Source organism: Grus americana, chromosome 1 (assembly GCF_028858705.1).
Source record: "Grus americana isolate bGruAme1 chromosome 1, bGruAme1.mat, whole genome shotgun sequence".
NCBI lineage: Eukaryota > Metazoa > Chordata > Aves > Gruiformes > Gruidae > Grus > Grus americana.
In genome coordinates, this window is record NC_072852.1 from 215,567,942 (window position 1) to 215,588,968 (window position 21,027).

General features: G+C 49.5%; 1 protein-coding gene across 1 annotated transcript; it reads left to right on the forward strand.

The window, feature by feature from the left end:
- Positions 1-14,824: 14,824 nt before the first annotated feature.
- On the forward strand, positions 14,825-21,019 carry KCTD14 (potassium channel tetramerization domain containing 14). Its single transcript, XM_054849441.1, has 2 exons — positions 14,825-15,081; positions 17,732-21,019. The coding sequence occupies exons 1-2, from the start codon at positions 15,022-15,024 to the stop codon at positions 18,401-18,403; spliced, it is 732 nt and encodes a 243-aa protein (XP_054705416.1). The 5' UTR covers positions 14,825-15,021; the 3' UTR covers positions 18,404-21,019.
- Positions 21,020-21,027: the final 8 nt, after the last annotated feature.

The following is a 21,027-nucleotide window of genomic DNA, read 5'->3' on the forward strand; positions in this document are numbered from 1 at the left end:
GCTGTCGGTGTGGTGTTTCCCCTGGCTGGAGCCCTCGGGGAGTGCCCCAGTGTGGGGCAGAGGGACATTGGCTCTGCTGGGAGGGGACCGTCCCATGCAACGGTGGGGGATTTGAAGGGACAGAGAATCACAGAGTCACGGGGTGGCTTGGGTTGGAAAGGACCTTCAGAGACCATCCAGTCCAGTCCCCTGCTGTGTGCAGGGACATCTTCCACTAGATCAGCTGAAGCTCCATCCAACCTGATCTTGAACACTTCCAGGGATGGGGCATCCACAACTGCTCTGGGTAACCTGTGCCAGTGCCTCACCATAAGGATCCTCATTGTAAGGGTTTTCTTCCCAAGCCCTGCCACTGTGCACCCAGAAGGGAGGGAGGAGGGAGGGAGACAGACATCAGCCCAGGCACAACATAGTCACCAGGTTCAGGGTTCTCTTCCAAGGTCTCCCCAGGGGTATCCCCACACTGCTGGTGCTGCCCTGTGCCCCACAGCTCCCCACACCTTTCTCCTGCCCATCAGGGTTTCTGCCCTGGAGCTGCTCCAAGCATGGCAGAACCAGGGGATCATCCCTGAGGGGCAGTGGAGCTGCAGGTCTCAGCCCCTCTGGAAAGCAACCACCCCCAGGACCCCAGCCCCATGTGCAGGTTTGGGTTATGATGGTGACTCCCATCTCCTCTTGCTTATTCAGGCCTGGCTGTCAAGACCACATTGGCTTCAGCTTGTCCTCCCTGTTTGCAGGCCCTGGGGACACGGTCCCTGGCCACCTGTGGCCAAGTAGCCAGAACATGGCGGGACAGGGGCTCTGGAGGGGGAGCTGGTGGCCAGATCCAGCACTGTCCCACACCTGAAAGGGATCTGGCTGGGTTTGAGCAAGGACAAGGACAGTCCTGGAGATGTCAGGGGAAGCAGAGACATGGGGGATCTGACAGCAGGAGGTGCTGGGGATGACATGGGGACACTCGGGGACACATGTGTTGGTGGCATTTTCCCCCTTCCTGAGCTGTGGCTAAGGATGCACTCCCCAGGAGGACAGGGGTCAGGGGGAGGCTTTCCCAAATGCTGGGTCTGCAGCCACAGAGACGCTCATTGCACTCCCCAGGGGCTCAGCACCAACCCCGCTCTGCACTGCTCTGGGTGATGTCACTTGCATGTCCTCACAGGTCTGACAAGCAGCTGCTGCCAAGTGGGGGTGGGGGGGGTCCCATGGTGTTCAGCCCAGTTTTGGGCAGACAGGACCCAGCACTCACCCTGGCTCTTGGACAAAAGTCCTCGAATCTCCCAAATTATGGGAAGGACAGCCATGGCATCTATGAAAGCAGCTGCTGAGCACCATGTTCCCAAAAACCAGTGTGAGGAGTTCAGAGCAGATCTGCCCTCGTGTCACTCCCCATCCCTGGCAATGCTGCAGCCTTCTGTCTTATCCAGAAAAAGGGAAATATGAGGGGGATACTGGGAGACACCTAAGCTGTCCCCATTGCAATAACATCTCAAGATGGGGTGTGATGGCATAGGCTAGGGGAGAAGTGGAGCTGGAAGATGGACATGGGGTCTCCAACCCTCCTTTGGAGCTCCTCCGCCTCCCTTGAACCATGAAGAACGGAGGAACGTCAGCTCCCAGTGAGGTGAGGACCACAGAGGAGGTGATGTCCCTCTGGTGGTCTACCTGGCTGGAGCTCAGGGATGGGACTTATGCCACCTGGAGAAGATGGTGGTCACAGCAAGGAAGGCCTGGGGTCACCTCCATCAACGGCTTTTGGCTTGGGCTGTGTGCTGGACAGCTGGAGAGGCTGGTGGTGCCCCCGGGAAGTATCGTAGTGGGACATTCAGGGAAGTGCTCACCACTGCTGTTGAACATGACTGATAAGAGATGCAAGAAGTTCCTAGGAAAGGTCTGTGACGTGGGACAGCTGAGAGGACATGCTGATGACATTTGGGCCACTTGCAATCCCCTAGGCCACCCAGGCTCCACGCCATGAGCTGCTGTCTGGCCAGCCGGCCCCAACCCCACTGTCTCACGGGGAACTTGCGCCTATTCTGATTGCAGGGCATTGCATCACGCTGCCCCCGGGGATGTGTCAAGCCCCAGCGATGCCCTGCTGCTGGCCACCACTCTTGGACATGGCTGATAAGAGACGTGAGATGGTGACAGAAAAGGTCTTTATCCTCGAAAAACCCGCCACCGGTTCCTGGCAGATGGGGCAGATCAGGCCCTCTCCGGCATGGCAGGGCGATGCTGGGTCCATGCTGCCCTGGAAAGGCTCCCAGGGCACCGGCACTGCTGCCAGCCACCGCGGGGAAATAAACTTTTCCCTTCACATCATTGAAGCGAATCAGGATTGCAGGTTTATTTATATCTGCTTAACGACATCTAATTAATCAGAAAGCAATGACCTGAGCACATAGGCTCAGTAACAGGAAGACAAGAGATAAAGCACAGTATCGACCCAAAATGTTAACTGAATAAGAAATTCCAAATACCCTTCTCTAACCAGTCCCAAGAAGTCCTAATCACCCAACCCCACCACCACCAGGGATGGGTGGGCTGCCAGCACTCCCACCCTTCCCAGAGGGCAGGTTCCCTGCCTGCATACCCTGCCTTCGGATTTGGGGGTGTTCTGGCCTCAGCTGTACCCCTGCTGCTGGCTGTCGCCCACTCGTGCAGGTGCTGGGGGAAAGCACCCCACAAACTCACACCTGCACACCCCAGGTGTGCCTCCCTGGTTGGCCAAGGTGGCCGTCAGCCATCAAGGTGTCCTCAGGGCAAAGATGGCCACTAGCCTCCTGGGAGGAGGTGGAGGGAGGGGATCCTTCCTCTCTGCCCAGCCCTGGTGGGACACATTCAGGTGTTGGGTCCCATCTGGGCTCCCCAGCACAAGAGAGACATGGACATACTGGAGAGAGTCCAGTGAAGGCCCATGAAGGTGTTGAAGGGATTGGAGCCTCTTCCAGTTGAGGAGAGAGAGGCTGTTTGACCTGGGACTCTTCAGCCTGGAGAAGAGAAGGCTCAGGGGGATCTTATCGATGTGTATAAAGACCTAACAGAAGGGGTGTGGAGAAGACGGAGCCAGGTTCTTCCCAGTGGTGCTCAGTGACAGGACAAGAGCCGATAGGCATGAACTGAAGTACAGGAAATTCCATCTGAACATAAGAAAAACATTTAAATTGTTCTTCTTCCTTAAAACTGAGGGTGGTCAAATGTTGTCACAGGCTGCCCAGAGAGGTGGTGGAGTCTCAATCGTTGGACATGTCCAAAATCCAACTGGACACAGTCCTGTCACTGACCTTGCTTGAGCAGATTTTGGACTAGATCATCTCCAGAGATGCCTTCCAGCCTCTCTAAGGCTGACTCTCACTCTGGCTCTGTCTCTGTCCCAGCCTGGTGACCCCCATGCTGTCAGCCCAGGAGCTGGAAGCAGGCTGCTCATGGCATCTGACAGGGAGGATTCTTGTCCAGGCCCAGATAGAGATTGGGATGCTGGCAGGGCTGCTTTCGGCAGTGTCCAACAGGCTTTGACTCACCATGGCCCCTCCAAGGTCTCTCCCTCATGCTGGGAGTGTTGATGATTCCTTTCATCCTGACTCCCTCATTTACAAGTTCCTTTTGTAATTCCCTGGTCACTATTTAATCCAGCTGATGGTCATCTTCCTCTGTAACATAACCATTTTGGGGCAAAACCCCTTCAGACCAGTATCACCTGTTCATGATCACCTTCTTTTAGCAAGGATTGTCATCAAGGCCACTTGCCAAGGGTGGGCTGTGTGAGACCTTGGCAGCAGCCCTGAAAAAGGAGGATGGCTGGGGCAGGGCTCATGGGAGACTCCCCCTCTCTGGATAAACCCATCACTCGGTCTCATCACATCGTGCTGAGCTGCCAGCTGGGGTAAAACCCCAGCACCATCACTTGGTCTCCTTCCTCCCTCCTCAAAACTGCCCACATCAAGGCAGCTTTCCCACGCTGCTGCCTGCAGCCTGCCCGCACCTACAGGCAGGTGCTGGACGCACTCTCCTGAGGCCCTGGGAGCGGTGGGGATGGTGGGCATGGGACAAGTTGACAGAAGCCCCGGCACCTCCTCACCACCCCGCTCCCGGTGTGGGGATGCAGCAGGACCCCCGGCCAGCTCGGGCGAAGGCCACAGGAGTGTGGGCCAGGACAGATTGCACAGAGCCAGGGACATGGCGTGGCCGAGCCCCAGCTGGGCTGGAGCCAAGCCCGGCCCCATGGCCACTCATCCCGGCCCGGGGCTGCAGGAGACGACAGCAGAGGAGAGCAGAGGAGGGACGTGCCCCGGCATGGCATAAAAAGCCCTGGGCAGGGACGGGGAGCAGGCAGCCCCCCAAGAAGAGCCCAGCCCAGCCCAGCGCTGTCCGAGCCGTGGGAGCGGGGCCATGGAGCAGTACTTCTCGGCCACCCAGAAGATGGAGCAGGAGGTGATGTTCCCCAGCCTGCTCCGAGGGGTCTTCCCGCAGCAGGAGGGGGTGGCCCCAGCCGCGGGCGGCCACACGGACCTCTACGAGCGCTACCAGCTCCTCAAGGCCATCAAGCCCGTGGTGGAGAAAGGCCTGGCCTCTGTCACCGACCAGAGCCTGACCGGCACCAGTGCTGACACAGCCTTAGAGGAGGGTGCAGACAGCAATCTGGAAGAGCGCCTCTCCCATCACGTCAATGGCTTGCAACAAGTTCTGACAGACCTCACCAAAAACACCAAAGCCCTCACCCGGAGGTACAGCCAGATCCTGGAGGAGATCAACCTCAGTGAAAATCAGTCCAGCTCTTGAGCCTGCATCCCCAGCCTCTGAGGTAAGAGCTTGGGGAGATGCAGTGCCAAGGAGGAGCTGGCTGAGGGGTAGCATATTTTGTCCTCTTGCCCCACCAGCTGGGTGTTTTCCAGTGTTTGCATCACACCCTCAAATCCCAGGCGCTGAGTCTGCACTTCATTGCTCAACAGATACATCCTCCTGGATTTGTCTTTCTCAGTTGCCCATTGGCGCAAGCTGTGCCACTGAACAAAGGTCACTTTGTGAGGTCCATATTGCCCCCAAGACTCCCCAGCTTGCAGCATAGGGAATGTCTGGCTGCTGCTGGCCAGACATAAAAGTCCCAGGGACAAAAGGGCTGTGTGGTAAGAGGACCCTGAGCTCTGGACTCCGGGAGCTGCCAGACACTGGTGCTCCAGCTGTTTCTCTTTTTTCTCTGATGGAAAATGCAACATTGTCATTTCTAGGGAGCAATTCAGCACTTTCAGGTCTCCAAATGTCTAAATTTGGCACGCCACCTGCAAACAGCTCAGACACTTCAAGCTTCCCCTAGCTTGGAAAGCAAACCCATTGTCAGTGCTGGTGGGACTTTCATCCCTGAGACTGCTTGGCAAGACATCCCTGTGCCCCACCAGAGACAGGGCTCTTGGCCAAGGTGCTTGTAGTGAAACAGAGAGCGTAGAGAAGTGACAGCAACAACAGGGAGCATTAACAGGGACTTTACAATGTTAACCTTTGTTTTGGAGAAAACCCAGCCAGAAATGAGGATGTCCTGGCCAAACCATGTTCGTTATCCCCACAGGGTGATATGTTGTCCGCAGCCCAGCGGCACCTTTTCCTTCTGCGCCAAGTTCCACCAAGGAATGTCCTTCGTGAGCAGCACAGAGCTTGGCCTTCTGCCCGCCGGGCACTGCCTGTGCCATCCGACCTGCCTTGTGGCCGATCCTGCTGGCAACCTTGCTGCTTCGTTTCACCCCTGTCCCAGGGGGATTTCTGCAGGACAGAAAGGAGTGTTTCATGTTATTGCTTTGTAGAAGGCATCTGTAACTGCGAAGCGATGCTTTTTTTCCGCGTGTGCCTAAACCCCCCAGTCGGTCTCTTTGATAATGTGAATGAAATGCAAAATCTTGTGCAAATGTGTCCTGTGTTTCCTTCCAGCTGTCACTTCTGTATAGCTGCTGTCCCCCAGCCCATGAGGATGAGGGGACCTTGGCCACTGAGGCCATGCTTCAGCGCAGGGAGCTGAGCTGGGTTTCTCCAGCGGGGAGTGGGAACTGGGTTTGCATTGGGATGGATGTTCCCCCAGCCCTCTGGCTCTCACACCTTGCAAAAGCTTGGTGTAATCCTGCCATCATCCCTGCTGGGTGCTGGGATCCCAACCTGCTCCCCAGCATCTTTCCTTCCCTTTCCCAACGTCCCCTCCTCTCCCGGACCCCAAACTTCTCAGTTCCCCAACCCAATCGGTACCTGCCATACCTTCCCTCAGCCCACACTCATCCAGCCCTTCAGACCCAGCACCATCTTCACTACACACAGCCCTGGGGACAACCTGCTGCAATCCCTGCCAGACCCAGCAACATTGCGGGGGGCAGCAATTCTGCCTCCTCCCTGCTTGGCCATGGCAACCTCCAGAGCCAGGGGCAGAGGAGGAGGGGGAGATGCTCAGCTGGGGTGAGCAGGAAGGCAGGGCTTCGCTTGCCTTCAATCCCTGTGAGCTTTAGGGGGGGCAGGGGCTGCAAGCCCTTCATGGAGGGTTGGAGCTCTCGGCACAGGCTGGGTTCCACCTTCAGATGACTCCTTCCCTCCCAGACACACCACCCTGGGGAAGTCCTCCTGAGCTGGGGACTAGAGGGAGGTGTCCCCTTGCCTTTTCAGGCCATTTTAAAACAAATTCAAGTGTTGAAATAGCACTGCTTTGGCTGAACAAACACTGGTCCTCCATCAGCTTTGCAGTCATGAGTAAAGAAACTGGAGCATCTGTGGTGAGAGGAAAATTGCGACCATATCCTGGGCTGCAACATCCAGTTGCACTGCGTGCATTGCCGCACATGGTCTCTGAAACAGCCATATCACATGAGTGAAATAACATCCTTCAGACTGAAATCAGAGACTCATCAGCTCTAAAAGTCTCAGTCTAAAATGAGCAAATGTTCTGCAAATAATTCCCCTGTTTCTTCCCATCATGCATAGGCAGCTCCATGCTGTGGTCATGGGTTCATGGGTTAACCCCCTCAGTGGAGCCTTGATCACTCAGCAGCACTTTGAAGCTTCACAGCACTGTAAAGAAGCAGAAAAGCAGGAATTCCATCCCTTGCTTTTATTTTAGTGAAACTCCAATAGCAGAGAAAATAAGAGAGAAAACTTTTTTCACAATTTAACAACGAAATGCACTGCGGCTTCGAAGCATCCCCCCAGCACACTCCCTGCCCTGACATCCTGAGCAATGGTAGATGCTATCTCAAAATTAGTCATTTCTAAATCTTTGCACAGTCTCAAAAACACCTCAGAAGCATTGACTGATGGTGCTGGGCAAAAGAAAAGGCATATTATTTTTTGCTCAATTTTCCCATTTATTCTTACCTTCCCTGGAACTTCAGGGACCCACCAAGGCTGAAAAGATAAGTCGACGCTGTGTAGAGCAATGGGACTGGGAAAGTGTCTCAGCAAGGAGGATAACTTGAGCCTGGTGGTCCCACTATTGCTCTCCAGGCTTCTCCTGCTGTGGACATGGGGAAAGACTCAAGGGCTGGAAGACTCAGGTCTGTCCATAGCCCCTCTATGAACCAGGCAGAGATCTGGGAGAAACTCCCACATCTTGCCCAACCACAGCTCTGAGGATAAAGTGTATGGTTGGACTAAAGCTTTATAACACGTTTGGGTGTCTCTGATGGGTACAGCAAAGCACTGCAGCATCTCCAGCTCTCCCAGTCTTCATTTCTCCCCTGTGTGCATCCATGTGATTAGATGAATATCTAGTCATTTGTTGAAGAAAAAGATTTGTTGTCCCTTATGACTAAGGGAATTATCTTAAAATGTGCTATGCAATTGTTTTAAAGTTCCAAACCAGAATGTAAATTAAAAGGACTCCCACATATACATGGGGAGGGGACAAAAATATTTGTAAGATGCATATGCACATCTTATACACAGATACATTCCATATCCATTATACTATATATATATATGCATACATGTTAATTTTTCATTCAGACAAAACTTCTAATGGGGAGGGAGCAGACTGAGATTTTGGAGGGGAAGAATTTATGGCATAGAAGTCAGGACTTTTGAACGGTATAGTTTTGGCCCAAGACTCCTTGTATGATCCTGGTCAACCTTTTGCCAGTCTGGTCCTCAGCTTCCCTTTCTCCTTGCTTAAGAGTTAATGCTCATTCAGAGCTTTGACTTAGGGGGAAGACACGATGTACAGAGCAAGGACAATTTCTCATTTGCTTCATCCTATTCTCCCAGGGGTTTTAGAGAGAGACATTCCCTGGAAGGCCCAGCACCTCCCAAGGACAAATGAAGGTATCCATAAACTGTTGCGAATATCGTGTTCAAGAACCTATCAGAAAAACAGGGTGGGAATGGATCAAAACCAGAATGTATAATTGCATTGAAGCTCTCCAAAGGGAACAAGACATTTCTGCAGCAGTGTGAACGTTGGGAAATGCCCCTATTCCATCCAGTCTGAGCTGCTGTAATGTGGAAAACGTGAGCAAAATGTGAATAATGTGTGAAATGGAGACTGTATAAACCATCTAATTGCACCAACAGCCCAAGTCAAGGGAGGAGGTGCTGGAAAAAATACACCCAAAACCACATACCCTTTGGCAGAGGGAGCCCCAAAAGTGTAGATCCTTTCTTTAGCTCCCTAGCACCTTACTTCCACGGCAGATGCCCAAGAATTTCTTTTTGACCGAAGCTTTGGTCTCACAGGGTCCCAGAGATACACAGCCAAAGTCTGTCTTCTCTTTCCCTCCTTATTTCTGTGTGTCTAGATGGCAGCAAATGGTCTTATCTCTCAGCCTTGCTTTTCCATGCCTAGCCCAACCTCTCCTCTCCTACCACCGGCTTGGAAGAAGCGAGTTGTAGCAACAAGACCAGACATAATCCCACTGGTTGGGCTGCCATCCTTCATAGACTACACTGAAATAATCCTCTTTTCTGCAGATGATCCCTTTTCTGCTTAGACCAACAGCATCAGCCTGAACTTGGACTGGAGACAACCCAGTGTCGCTCAAGATGGAGCGATCAACTGAATGGGCAACACCTTCAGTAGGACTGCTGTGTGACAGGGACCTGGCAATAGTGGCACCCATACACTCAGCTCTGCCCTACACTCTCCATGTGGCATGTCAAGAGTTGGGGGAGACCTCAGGAAGGGAAAGCAGATGAGGAGATAAAGATGGGAAAGAAGAAAGCACTGTTGTATCTAGTTTGGCTTATTGCTCCAGGAAAGCCTGGAACCTAAGCTGAACATGATATAAACATGGGGAAGAAGTCAATGGGCGTGAGGATCAGGAGAATCATGTGATTTCTGAGGAATGTGGACACTGATGGGCCTGTTGGGTTGTTTCGACCGATGGCAATGTGAGTGGTTAGGTCTGTATCCTGAGGATGCCTCGCCACATTCACCCACTGGGGATGGTGCATGCACTTGCTTGGCCAGGAGGCGTTTTGCTCCCTTGGCTTTTGATGGTGTCCTGGGGCCTGTCCAAAGCAAGCTCAGATCTCAATACAAGCCATCAGCCATGCATTCCCCAGGTCCGTGAAGGTGGGTGGAGCTGGAAGGCAGCGGGTAGAAATGCCGATGGTGTTTGCACAGCACATGGCTGTTTGATTTAGGAGTGGCTCCTGGACTGCAGAGCCACCAGCCCAGCTGCACCAGTGCAATTCCTGAGCGGAGCCAAAGCAAACGGCTGGTGGTTTTCCTTTTCAGCCATATCATGCTTCGCCTTGCTATGCTGGAAGTTTGCCCGCATGCAGGTCTCCCTGTCGCTGGGCACTGCTGGCTCCATTAGGAACAAATCCCCAGGGTGCAGATGGAGCAACGTCAGTGAGAGCTGATGTGAGGATGGTGAGCTCTTGGATCCCAAGTGCTCGTGATCAGTGACAAAGAGAAGCTTCGCAAATTGCGCAGGCTGGCCACAGGACACCAGAGCAACCTGGCAATTTGCAGGAGTCAGCGAATGTGCTTCAAAGGACAAAACCAACCTGTTTTTCCTGTGACCTTTGCAAGAGACCTGGCTTGTTTTGGTGCATCCCATTGGAGCATCTCTCCTATTAGGACAGGCTGAGAGAGTTAGGATTGTTCAGCCTGGAGAAGAGAAGGCTCCAGGGAGGCCTCAGAGCACCTTCCAGTACCTGAAGGTGCCTACAGGAAAGCTGGAGAGGGGCTGGTGACAAGGGCAGGGAGTGACAGGACAAGGGGAATGGCCTGAAGCTGCAGGAGGGGAGATGGAGATGAGATGTGAGGCAGAAATTCTTCCCTGTGAGGGTGCTGAGGCCCTGGCCCAGGTTGCCCCGAGAAGCTGTGGCTGCCCCTGGCTCCCTGGCAGTGTTGAAGGCCAGGTTGGATGGGGCTTTGGGCAAGCTGGGCTAGTGGAGGGTGTCCCTGCCCATGGCAGGGGGGTTGGAACTAGATGGGCTTTGAGGTCCCTTCCAACCCAAACCATTCTGCCATTCTATGATTCTGTGATTCTATGATCCTCCAACAAACTCCAGGACAGAGATTGGGATGCCCTGACAAGTCCCAGCTGGAATGAATCCACATGGGAGTTCCGAAGAGCTGTGCCAAGATTATTGCCTCTTCTCTTTGCTAACCCATCCACCGCTGTTTAAAATAACCTGGCTCGTTCCCTAGCTTTCCACAGGAATCTCCTCCACTGAAGTTCCCTGGAGCAGGTGGGTCCTGGGAATCAGCTTCTTTAGGTGCCCTTTCCATCGGTTTATCATCACTCCCAGCAGTGATAATGCTAAGTGGCTGTAATACACCATGAAGGGTGGAGATCAGCTAAGGGTTGTCACCTCCTTGTTCCAGGCAAATGATCCAGAACAAAAGGGCTTTATCCCCTCAAGACACTTAGATACCGGAGAAGAGAGAATGAGAGGAGAAAGGAAAACAGGAGCTGCTCCCAGCTGCTTCCCCACATCCGAACTTCTCATTTCTCTTCCTGTTTTAAGCATGTCATTTTTTTCCCCCTTGGATTTAGTGTATTTACTTGTACTGGGGAATAAAACCCAAATTTGAATGTTGTTGATCTAATTCTCTTAAACAGAAGCTGCCAATTCAATGTGTTAGGGAAAACTGTTAAAAATATTTTTATGGATGCTACTATTTTCCAAACTGATGTATGTACCAGCATAGAGATGTTTCAATTCATTGTTATGTACATACTTATACAAAAACACATATTTATTCCCCACAAAGCCATTGTCAAGTTACTCATTCTTTGGCAGACAAAGTTCTCAGCATTAGCATGATTATTCTTATGATTCATACTGTGGTTGCTCGTACAAGGTCCAGGCACAGGCTAGTCCTTTATGCAAAGACAGTGACAGGATAGTCCCTGCCTGAAAAAGCTTACGGTTTTGGAAATATCCCTCTTCCATTAAAAAAAACCAAACCCAAAACAAAAACAAAACAACTGTGGGGAGAGAGAAATCTACTTTTGAAGTGTCTACAAAAGAAACGTCAGGGCCAGTGGCCATTCCAAGTAGAACAGGCAGGAGGCTTGAAGCATCACTGTGCACGAGGAGCCAGGAGAGGAAGGAAGAACATCTAACTGGTTCTTCTTCCTTGTCCTCCTCATGGCTCCGTGACCCATTTGGGCAGTCGGCCTCTCCAATAGGTCTCAGCAGCCTCCCCTTCGAGGACAGAACCTTGCTGATCCTGCCTGATTTCCTCTGCAAATATCCTCAGAACTCTCTGCTCGACAGCAAGCAGGTGGATCCCCAACAGACCATCAGAGCATCAGACGCAGCTTTAAAAGGCCCAAAGGACGAAGGATTTCAGGGATCCAGGCCAAACAGTAACAAATGTAAATCCCAACGGAGATCCTGGGTGGAAATTCCAGCTTAATACAAATCAAATCCCATTCCCCGAAGAAACCCCACTAACCTCCCCGAAACAGCCAGTGGTGGCCAAGACCTCTCCAGGGGGTGTGGAGCAGCAGCTACAATGGACCTGCTGGTTGTGGGAATCCCAGGACCCTGGTCGCCCAAGGCTGTGGAGACTTTCATGATCTTGGCTTTTTACTTCCTTCTCAAGGGAAGAATGAAATTCAAACCAGCCTCAGCTAGCTGTTAGCGGCAGCATGGGCTGCTGAGAGCCTTGTTGGAGCTGCCTGCTCCGGTCCCCTCCAAAACCCTGATCCCACTTATGCCTTTCACAGGCTGCTTCCTTCACCCACTGGTTTCCTCAGCATGGCTTTGACCTCGGGGTAAAAGGAGGACTGACAAACTGCAAGAGCGACTGTTTCCACTTAGTGCAGGCACAGAGGGTTTTGATAGAGAGCCGGATGCCTGCCCAGCAAAGCTGTGACACCAAACAGGTCAGATATGTGGTCCTAATAATCCAGGATGCCTCATCCGGTGTGACCACCTTCAAAAAAGGCACCAAATCCCCATGGGCAGGCAGCGATATGCCAATGGCTTGGGCTGTTAGAAGTTCTTCCTAAGGTCTCTTTTGAGATCAGAAGAATTTGGCAGTTTAAATCAAATCCTTACTGAAAAGGGGAAAAAAAAATCCAACTGGGAGTAATTTGTATAGCAGGACTGAAAAATGCCATCTTAAAGCAAGTCATGCAGTTGGGTGGGATTCAAAAGTCCCAGAAGAAGCACAAATAATAACAATCAGACTTTTCACTTACATGGTGACTTAGAGCCAAAATAGTTCACAAATAGATTCCTTGTCCCATAATGTGCCAGACAAAGTGGCCAAGATATAAAACAGGAGTAAAAGAGTGGGGGAACCAGATCAGTATGTTCATCAGACTGAAGGATCAGCTGTGGTTGGTCTGGCAGTAAAAAAGGGTTGTGGATGTCAGCTAACGATCATTTCTTTTACTGAAGTGGTAAGGATCTCCACTGTGGCATTGAAAGTTTGGCCTCAAATGCTACCAGCTGCCCTTGATTCTGGTTTGGGGAAACCTTCCAGATGAGCTTTTGAACAAAGTAACCTCTTCTACTGCTCTTCACCCTTTCCTTGTGAAAAGCTTGTGTGAGCAGAGAGGCAACGGTCCAGCCGCCTATCCAGTTCTGCAGCTGCAGAGGAAAGGTTAGTTATATCCAGAATATTTTCTGAAGGACACACATAAGCCAGCCCAAAGAATGAGATCTTCAGGACTCAAAGGCACAGAAGATGCAGATCTTCCAGCTCTCACTGTTTTCTAATAAACATTGATTTTTTTTTAATTTATTACAAGTCACAAAACCTGGGCTCCTAAGCAGACCTCACTAGTGCATCCAGCACTATTAATTCTTCTGGTCTGGCAAAGGGAATATTCAAGCCCTTCTATTCAAAGCAGCAGAGATAACTCAGACACAGGTTGTTGTTACCTGAGGATCCCTCAGGATGCTTCAGACCAGCAGAAGCAAAATGTAAGCCAGGTTTGATAAGAGATTCACCCAAATGCACAAAGCATTCAAAAGAATCTGGATCCAGCTTTGATGCAGACTTGTGTGAGGACTGGCTTTAATCTCAAGGTGAGTGAATCAGTGTAAATTATAACACTTTTTGCTCTGTGCCTCAAGCTTCTGGTCAGATCGATGCTGTCTTCTGGGGGGATACAGATCCAGTAAGATCCCTGGAGGATGCAAAACCAGCAAAGCTGGTGTCCATGAGCACAGTGCAGATTTTGTGCACATGGTTTCCTTATGTACCACGCTCTCATTTTTCATCATTAAAATCTCTCCCAGGAAGATGTTCAGGAAGCACTGTATGTGACTGAATTTTCCCTTTGGTTGCTGGTATTAATGAGCAGCTTGAAATGAAAGAGAGTGAGGCAAGGTTGGTAGAGGAGATAACACCTTTTATTAGACCAACAGAAACCAGAAAAAAATGGGGAAAAAAAACAAGGAAGCTGAAGCAGAAGCTGACAGACCTGAGAAAGCCTTGTGTGCCCTAAAACATGGATGTTTTTATCCATCTGTATCAGCTGATCTAATAAAAGATATTGTCTCTTGTTACAAACATTGACTTTCACCTCTAGACAATCATGTCCACGGCAATTTTGCCACCATAATGAAACAAAGACACAGAAGTGATGAGTGGCCTGAAGACAAATTTGAAAGCAACACTGCACTCAGAAACACTTAGAATAAAACCAAGGAGACTCTGGCAGGCCTGTGCTATGGATCTGGAGAGGTTATTTAGGCTCACTCTGATTTGAACCTCTGCAATTAAAAATTGTAATGAATACAGATGTCCTTGTGAGTGTTTCAATGCTGCAAGAAACAGTCCCATTACCGCTAAATCTGTGATGCTCTCCACTTTCGATCCTTGGATATTAGAAAACAACGTAATGCAAAGATACTAACCAAATATTTATGACCAACTGAAAGGAATAGTTCAGGCTCAAGCAGAGATTCAGGTTTGGTTTTATTTGCTTTGCACAAATTACTCAGTGCCCAGAGATTGTATTGGCAAGGAGGAAAATGCCACCACCTTGGACAGATGGTAGACACCGTGATCTAACATCGACGGGTATGACAAATGGGATCAATGAGATCATTTGGGATAAACTGTGCTTTAAAAGAACAGCTCACAGAGGACAAAAAGCCATGAAAATGTTTACTGGTTTCAATGCAACCAGTTCACAAGGGAGAGGCGGTCACGCAGGTACACGTCGCGGGGCTCCTCGGAGACGCTCTGGGCATTGGGCCTCCTTTGGAAAGGATTATTTGGCTCTTAGTCACCGCACAGATAGTATTACAGGAGGTGTGCGCTGGCAGCCAGCCCACATCCACCCTGCACCTTGCTGGTTGCCAGAAAACTAATGAGCAAATATTTCCTCTTTCAGGCTGTTCCCTCCCCTCTCCCTACACCTGCAACCTGTAACAGGAGCAAACAGGAGCCTCCGGGGCAGCGGCTGGGCTGGGAGGTTGGAAAAAACCTGACCCACCGAAGAAAAAACAAGTGAAAGAGGACTGGAGCTCGGCGGGGAGCCATCCTGCGTGTGGGGCAGGACACGAGCACTGAGCAGCAGGTTTTCCCACACCGCTGAGTCGTCACCTCCCTTCTTCCTGCCGCAGAGTCCGGGGGAGATGAGCATTTCATCGGAGCACAAGCCCCTTGGGAAGCAGGTCACTGGCAGCCTGCATACGGTGAGTAAGGTATGGGCTCGGGGGCACAGTTTCCTCCTATGGGATCAAGGCATCCCCTTTGGGCTACATTTGAGGGGTTCTTTTCCCCCATCTGTTATTCTGAAGACTCCAGGACTTGCCAGATATGTGACCAAGAATATGACTCTAGGTAAAAAGCTGCGTCTGACTCTGGCCTGGCTGCTCCAGTCTGCTTACAGTAGAGCCATGTCCCTCGCAGGCATACAAGCGAATAACCAGAGTGGTTCTTTTTCTCCTTTGACATAAGGTAGAATTAATTTAATATGAACTTTAATTGCTCAGATGCCTAAATAAAAGCCTGTTGTGAGTTTTGAGGTTTTTCAACAGTTCTTAGAGTCTCTAGTGATGCAAAAGCTGCCCTGTGTTGTAGGCATGCAGAAACACCAGCTGGGGGCAATACTTTTTCTAGCTCTAAAGAAAATTAATGGCAATCTCAAGGCAAGCAGTGTACTACTAGGCAGAAATCAGTGATGAGGTCAGGTGATGTTTTCCTTTTCCTCTCCTCTGCCCTCAGTCTATTGCTAACTGGTTTGTCTTCTCTGGTGTAGCCGCACAGCCTCTCCCTTAGACCTCTCTGTCTTTAAAAAATCCAACCTTCTTGTGTTGCTCTTTTCAGGTGTAGGTTGCAAAATGGTTCCCCAGGAAGGTAACTGTTTTACAGATTAATAAACTGGGGCACAGATAGGTGGAATGACTTCCTAAGTGTCACCTCGCTGGCTAATTACAGAGCTGGGAATCAGTTCGGTCCCAGGCAAAACCCATTAATCAAGATCTGAGAACATAAGGTTAGTTGGGCTACTGTATCAATGAAGAACATGTTATCCATTTGTATGAGTGACAAACAGCATGAAGCATCTGACCTTGCCATCTGAAAAAGGAGCAAAAACTCAAAAGCATGAGACCCTCCTACCATTTGATCCCTGCTGGGGAAAGCTGTTGTTAGCATTTGGACTAATGGCAAATTTCCTAACTGAGAGGCGATTTCCTACAGAAACAGCTTTGGGCCATGCTCTTCAGTGGGCGGAAATCACAAGATAGTCTCAGACAGAATAATTTTTATGTCTCCTTGGCCCTAGTGTAAATGATTGCCCTTGAGACGAAGCCACCCACACTAGGGCAAAGCAATATTCCAGCTGGGTCTTTGGCCTGAATCTTCTGTTGTTTCCCTGGCATGCCTAGGCTGTGAGCAAATTTCTGCTAGCTTGCTGCTGTTTAAAGGAAAGGTCCCCCTCTGCTCCAGGTTGTCTGCTCCTCATCCCTTCCTTTTGTCAGCTATGGTGCTTGTTGAATCCTCTGTGAACCTCAGCTCAATAAGATGAAGGAAAGCAGAGCTGGTATGAGGTGAGCAACAGATGCACGTAGGTAGGTACAAGGATGGAAAGGGGAGAGGGCAGCAGGAGCTCCCCCTCCTTTTGGTGTCAGCTGTGAGATCACCTCACGTCATCCCATGGGTGTGTACCTGCGGGATCCAGCTAAGCACTTGAGTACACGCCTCACTTGAGGCATGTGACTACCAGCTCTGAAGCAGATCCTTGCGTGATCAGATCCAAGAAAGAGCAGGTGAGCTCCTGGAAAAAAAGGGTTGTTTATTGACTCACTCCTTCCCAATGGCAGGTGCGGTCCTGGCCAGGCATGTGACTTGCAATACAGCAGTGACGGCAGGAGGGAAAATAACTACCTTTCTTCCCTCCCCTTTTCCTCTACCAAGTGCTGTAAAAAATGACCAAGTGCAAAGGGAGGCTGTTGAAACTCTTCAGCACTGAACCATTAGGAAGATCAGACTAGACACCAGGTCCAGGTCTCCAGACATTCAGGCCTCCTGCGATGTTTCAGGTAGCAGTGGTGTTAATGCATGGTAAAATAAAATAAATCCAAATAAAAATCCAAACTTTACATTTTTCCTTCTTAAATCCATGTCAGTTGCATTAATTATTTCTTTTACTTCCTAGCTAAAGCTATCATACATTTTTAAAGCGCTTTGATAAACAGCTTATGTCCTCCACCTCTGATACGCTGGATTTTTGTGTCCCACTTCAGTAGTTATAACTAAACCCCCAGACAAGTGGAAGCCAATTCCACTCATCTCTACAGTTTCAAAGAGCTTTTAGTTCCTCCTTTGAAAAGAAAACACCAGCTCAGGTGAGAGGAATGTAGTTGCACAGCTTTGAGCTCAGTCCTTGTCCCTCTGCACATGGGGAGGTTGGGAGGTCAGGTCACTCTCACTGGAAGGACACGGGCCAGCAGGAACAATGCTGGTGTGGGACTCAGGAGATTGACATTGAATCCTGCAGTCACCGACATCTTCCCTGGGCAGGGTACTTCTTGTCCCTCCTCCTCACCGGCAAAATGACATTTTCCTACGTCCCAAAGATGTGGTCAGGACTCAGCCATTTAGACGTGTCCAATTCTTTGCTGCTCTGGTTATGAGGGATGTGTGAACATCCTGCATCTGCTTTTAGCAATAAATGGGGTGGGTGTCCCCCCAAGGGATGGGGACTCATACTGCTCTTTACACTGTCATTCCAATTTCCAGCTGCAATCACATTTTTTTTTCCTTTTCCCTGACACTTCCACGTTGACAGCCTCAGATGGGTAACACATGCGGTTTTTTGTCCCCGTGTGATATTTACAGTTGTCACCAATCGTGGAGTTAAATGTTGGCGGGGAAATGTACACAACAACGCTGAGCACCTTAAAGAAACACCCTGGTTCCAAGCTGGCAGAGATGTTCACCGGCCAGCCCAAACTGAGGACTGACTCCGAAGGGAGGTTCTTCATTGACAGACCAGGCACCTATTTCAAATACATCTTGGAGTACCTGCGCAGTAACCAAGTGCCCACCCAGTGCATCCAGGACGTCTACAAGGAGGCATTGTTCTACGACATCGAACCTCTAATCAAGCAGCTAGAGGATTCCCCGCAAATCTTTGGGGAGCTTGTGGCAAGGAAGCAGTTTCTGGCCCGTGTGCCCAACTACAGTGAGAACATCGAACTAATTATCCGCATTGCAAGGGCGGAAGCGGTCGCATGCCGTCGGTCCAGTGTCATCGTGTGCGTGGTCAGAACCGAGGAAGATGCAGCCAGATGTCAGGATGCCTTGAACAGCTTGGACATGGATAAAAAATCCGTGGTGAAGTTTGGCCCCTGGAAGGCAGCGCCAAGTATTTCTGATCTGCTGGACTGCATTCAAATGGATGTCGAAGCCAAAGGGTATAAAATATCTTTTCAGCCCCACGTTGCTGAAAAAGGTTTTCGCTTCAAATCGCATGACTTCTTCTACAAGTTCCTGTTCACCTGGTGGTAGCAAAGTGCCACCATTGATGGGGAACGGAAGAAAGACATTATTAAAACAAATTAACTCGGGCCGTGGAGACTAAGCCACGGACTACCAGAGGGACAGGAGGAAATGCATGGGCCAACGAAAGGATCTCCTTTGGTTGTTTGCCAAATTAAACAGCACTTAAGAGCCACTGTTTACGTGGCTTTTGGGGATAATGGTACGATTTAAAAGGTATCAGGAAAAGAAGGAATTTTACTCTTTCAGTGTTGCTGACTGTTAGATAAATTCAGAGCGCCAGATCTGAGGGTCGAGCCAACCTCACTCAACCTAAGAGAAATGAATAATCCCAAATCTGTCTTGTGGACATGTGGAAATTGGTCTCTCAGTGAAACGGGAACAGGTCACATACACACAATTCCGGATGGAAACACTGACAGCTGCACTGACAGCTCAAATTAAATTTGGATCCCTAAAAAGAAGGCAAAAGCTCTTTTTCTCGCTGTTCTCCATACCAGAACCTAGGTTAAAAAGAAGGATTTCAGTGTCCCCTGCTCTGTCCTCTCCAGTAGACAGCCTACTCTCTAGCCAATGTATTTATTACCGTTATTTATTATTTATTCTGAAAGAAAGACAGAGAAACTCAGCTATGGTCCAGGATCAACAAAAGGTAAAAGTACCACCGCTGATCTGAGGAGTTTATAATCTAAGGACACACACTCAGGCCATGCTATTTTAATCCTTTTCTTATGACATTTATTATTATTATGATACTATTTCTAAATATACAAGCTTCTGGAAGAATAGGGAAAACCCACCATGATTTGATGGGAAGGAAGCACCACTGAAGTGACAGTCTGGGACCTCAGTGCAAATTCTCCTTTACAGACCACAAGTTGGGTCCTACGTTGTGTTTTAACAATCTTGGTATTTGAAAGTTTATTTTTATACTGGAGATGGCTGTCAGCTTGCTTTTTAATCATTCTGAAAATCATAATGTCTAATTTGATTATGATCATATTTCCTCTGTTTCTCAGAACATGGATTTCTTCCAACTAAGGACAATAATCTCTTGGATGTTAAATAACTAACTTTTAAAAGCTCTTTGAATGATACAGAAGTGCTTTATTTACTGACAGCTTCCTCCCAAAATCCCCAAATGATAAAGACCCGAAGTTTTATCTTTATGCTAATGGATTTGAATCATTACTAACTAAACTTGGTTTCATCCTTTATTTAAGCTTGTGCTCATCCCAGCACAGATTTCTCCCCAGGGAAAGTCAGGAGTCATGCCACCGACCTCAGGGCAGTTCTGCTGTAGGTGTGAGGGGACTTTTTGACACCTCTTGCATTTATAACCTTGGCAAGAACTGATACAATTGGTGTCGGAGAAGGCAAAAAGGTTTAGAAAATAAGGTCTATGATCATATTTATGATCATAACCAAGCAGTTGGTGGTGCTTAGCCTAGAAGAAGAGAGACCAAGGAGGCCTTCAAATAGAAGGCTGCTTTAAGGAGATAGGTTACTCTTGGTATCTACAAAGGGTGGAAGAAGGGGTAACTGGCTTAACTCACAACAAAGGAGATAGAAATTAGATATTAGGGGAAAAAAAATCTGATTATAGGGTAGTTAAAGCCTAAAACCAACCAACCTCCTAAGACTACAGGACTGCTGTCATAAGAAATTTTTTAATAGTTTTATCAAGGATGGTCTTAAGGAACAGCCCAGGCTGGAAAGGACCTCAAAGGATCATCTGGTCCAACCTCTGGTGGGAAAGGGAGCCTGGAGATTAGCAAACACCCTGTCCCATCACGTCTTGAAACCCCTCAGCGATGTGGACTCCACCACGTCCCTGGGGAAGTTGTTCCAGTGAATGATGGTTCTCACTGTAAAAAATTTCTTCCTGATATTGAGAAGAAACCTCTCCTGGTGCAACTTGTACCTGTTGTCCCTTGTCTTCTTAGGAAAAATTTCTTCACCAAAAGAGTGGTCAAGCATTGGAACAGGGTGCCCAGAGAGGTGGTGGAGCCACCATCCCTGGAGGTGTTCAAAAAACATGCAGACATGGCACTTTGGGACGTGGTTTAGTAGTCATGGTGGTTGATGGTTGGACTTGAAGATCTTAGAGGTCTTTTCCAACCTTAATGATTCTATGATTCTATGATTCTATTCTCCACACGGCTCCTTGTGAAAAGAGCCACCATCCTCTTTGTGGACACCCTTTAAGTACATGCAACACTGTGCTGAGGTGCCCCCAGGGAGAAGAGACCCAACTCAATCAATCTTTCCTCATACGGCAGGTTCTCCAGACCACTGATCGCCTCCCTGGCTGTCCTTTGGACCCTTCAGCCCCTTCCAAACCACCTTGTTCCCAAGATGTGACCAAACTGTGGCTGCCCCTGGCAGCCTCTAGCCATGCAGCATCACAGATGTATCTGCTGCCTGTGTCCCCTGACATCTAACTAGACTTAGGTCTGTCAGCAGGCTCCTCGGTGCCAGGGCCTCCTTCCCCTCTCCTCGAAGGAGACGTGTTTGAAGGCCGTGCTAAGCTTTCATGTGTGTCTAACACAAGCTTGCCTGGAAACATAAAGCCGTGTTATTTGTATTTTGGTCTAACATCAAATACTAGCGAAAATGGTGGGTATTTTGGG

What these genes read in the sequence shown, in the direction of transcription:
- KCTD14 (XM_054849441.1), top strand. Translation starts at nt 15,022, where the DNA reads ATGAGCATTTCATCGGAGCACAAGCCCCTTGGGAAGCAGGTCACTGGC. An exon ending in TCACTGGCAGCCTGCATACG is followed by an intron (nt 15,082 to 17,731) that starts GTGAGTAAGGTA and finishes TGATATTTACAG; the next exon opens with TTGTCACCAATCGTGGAGTT.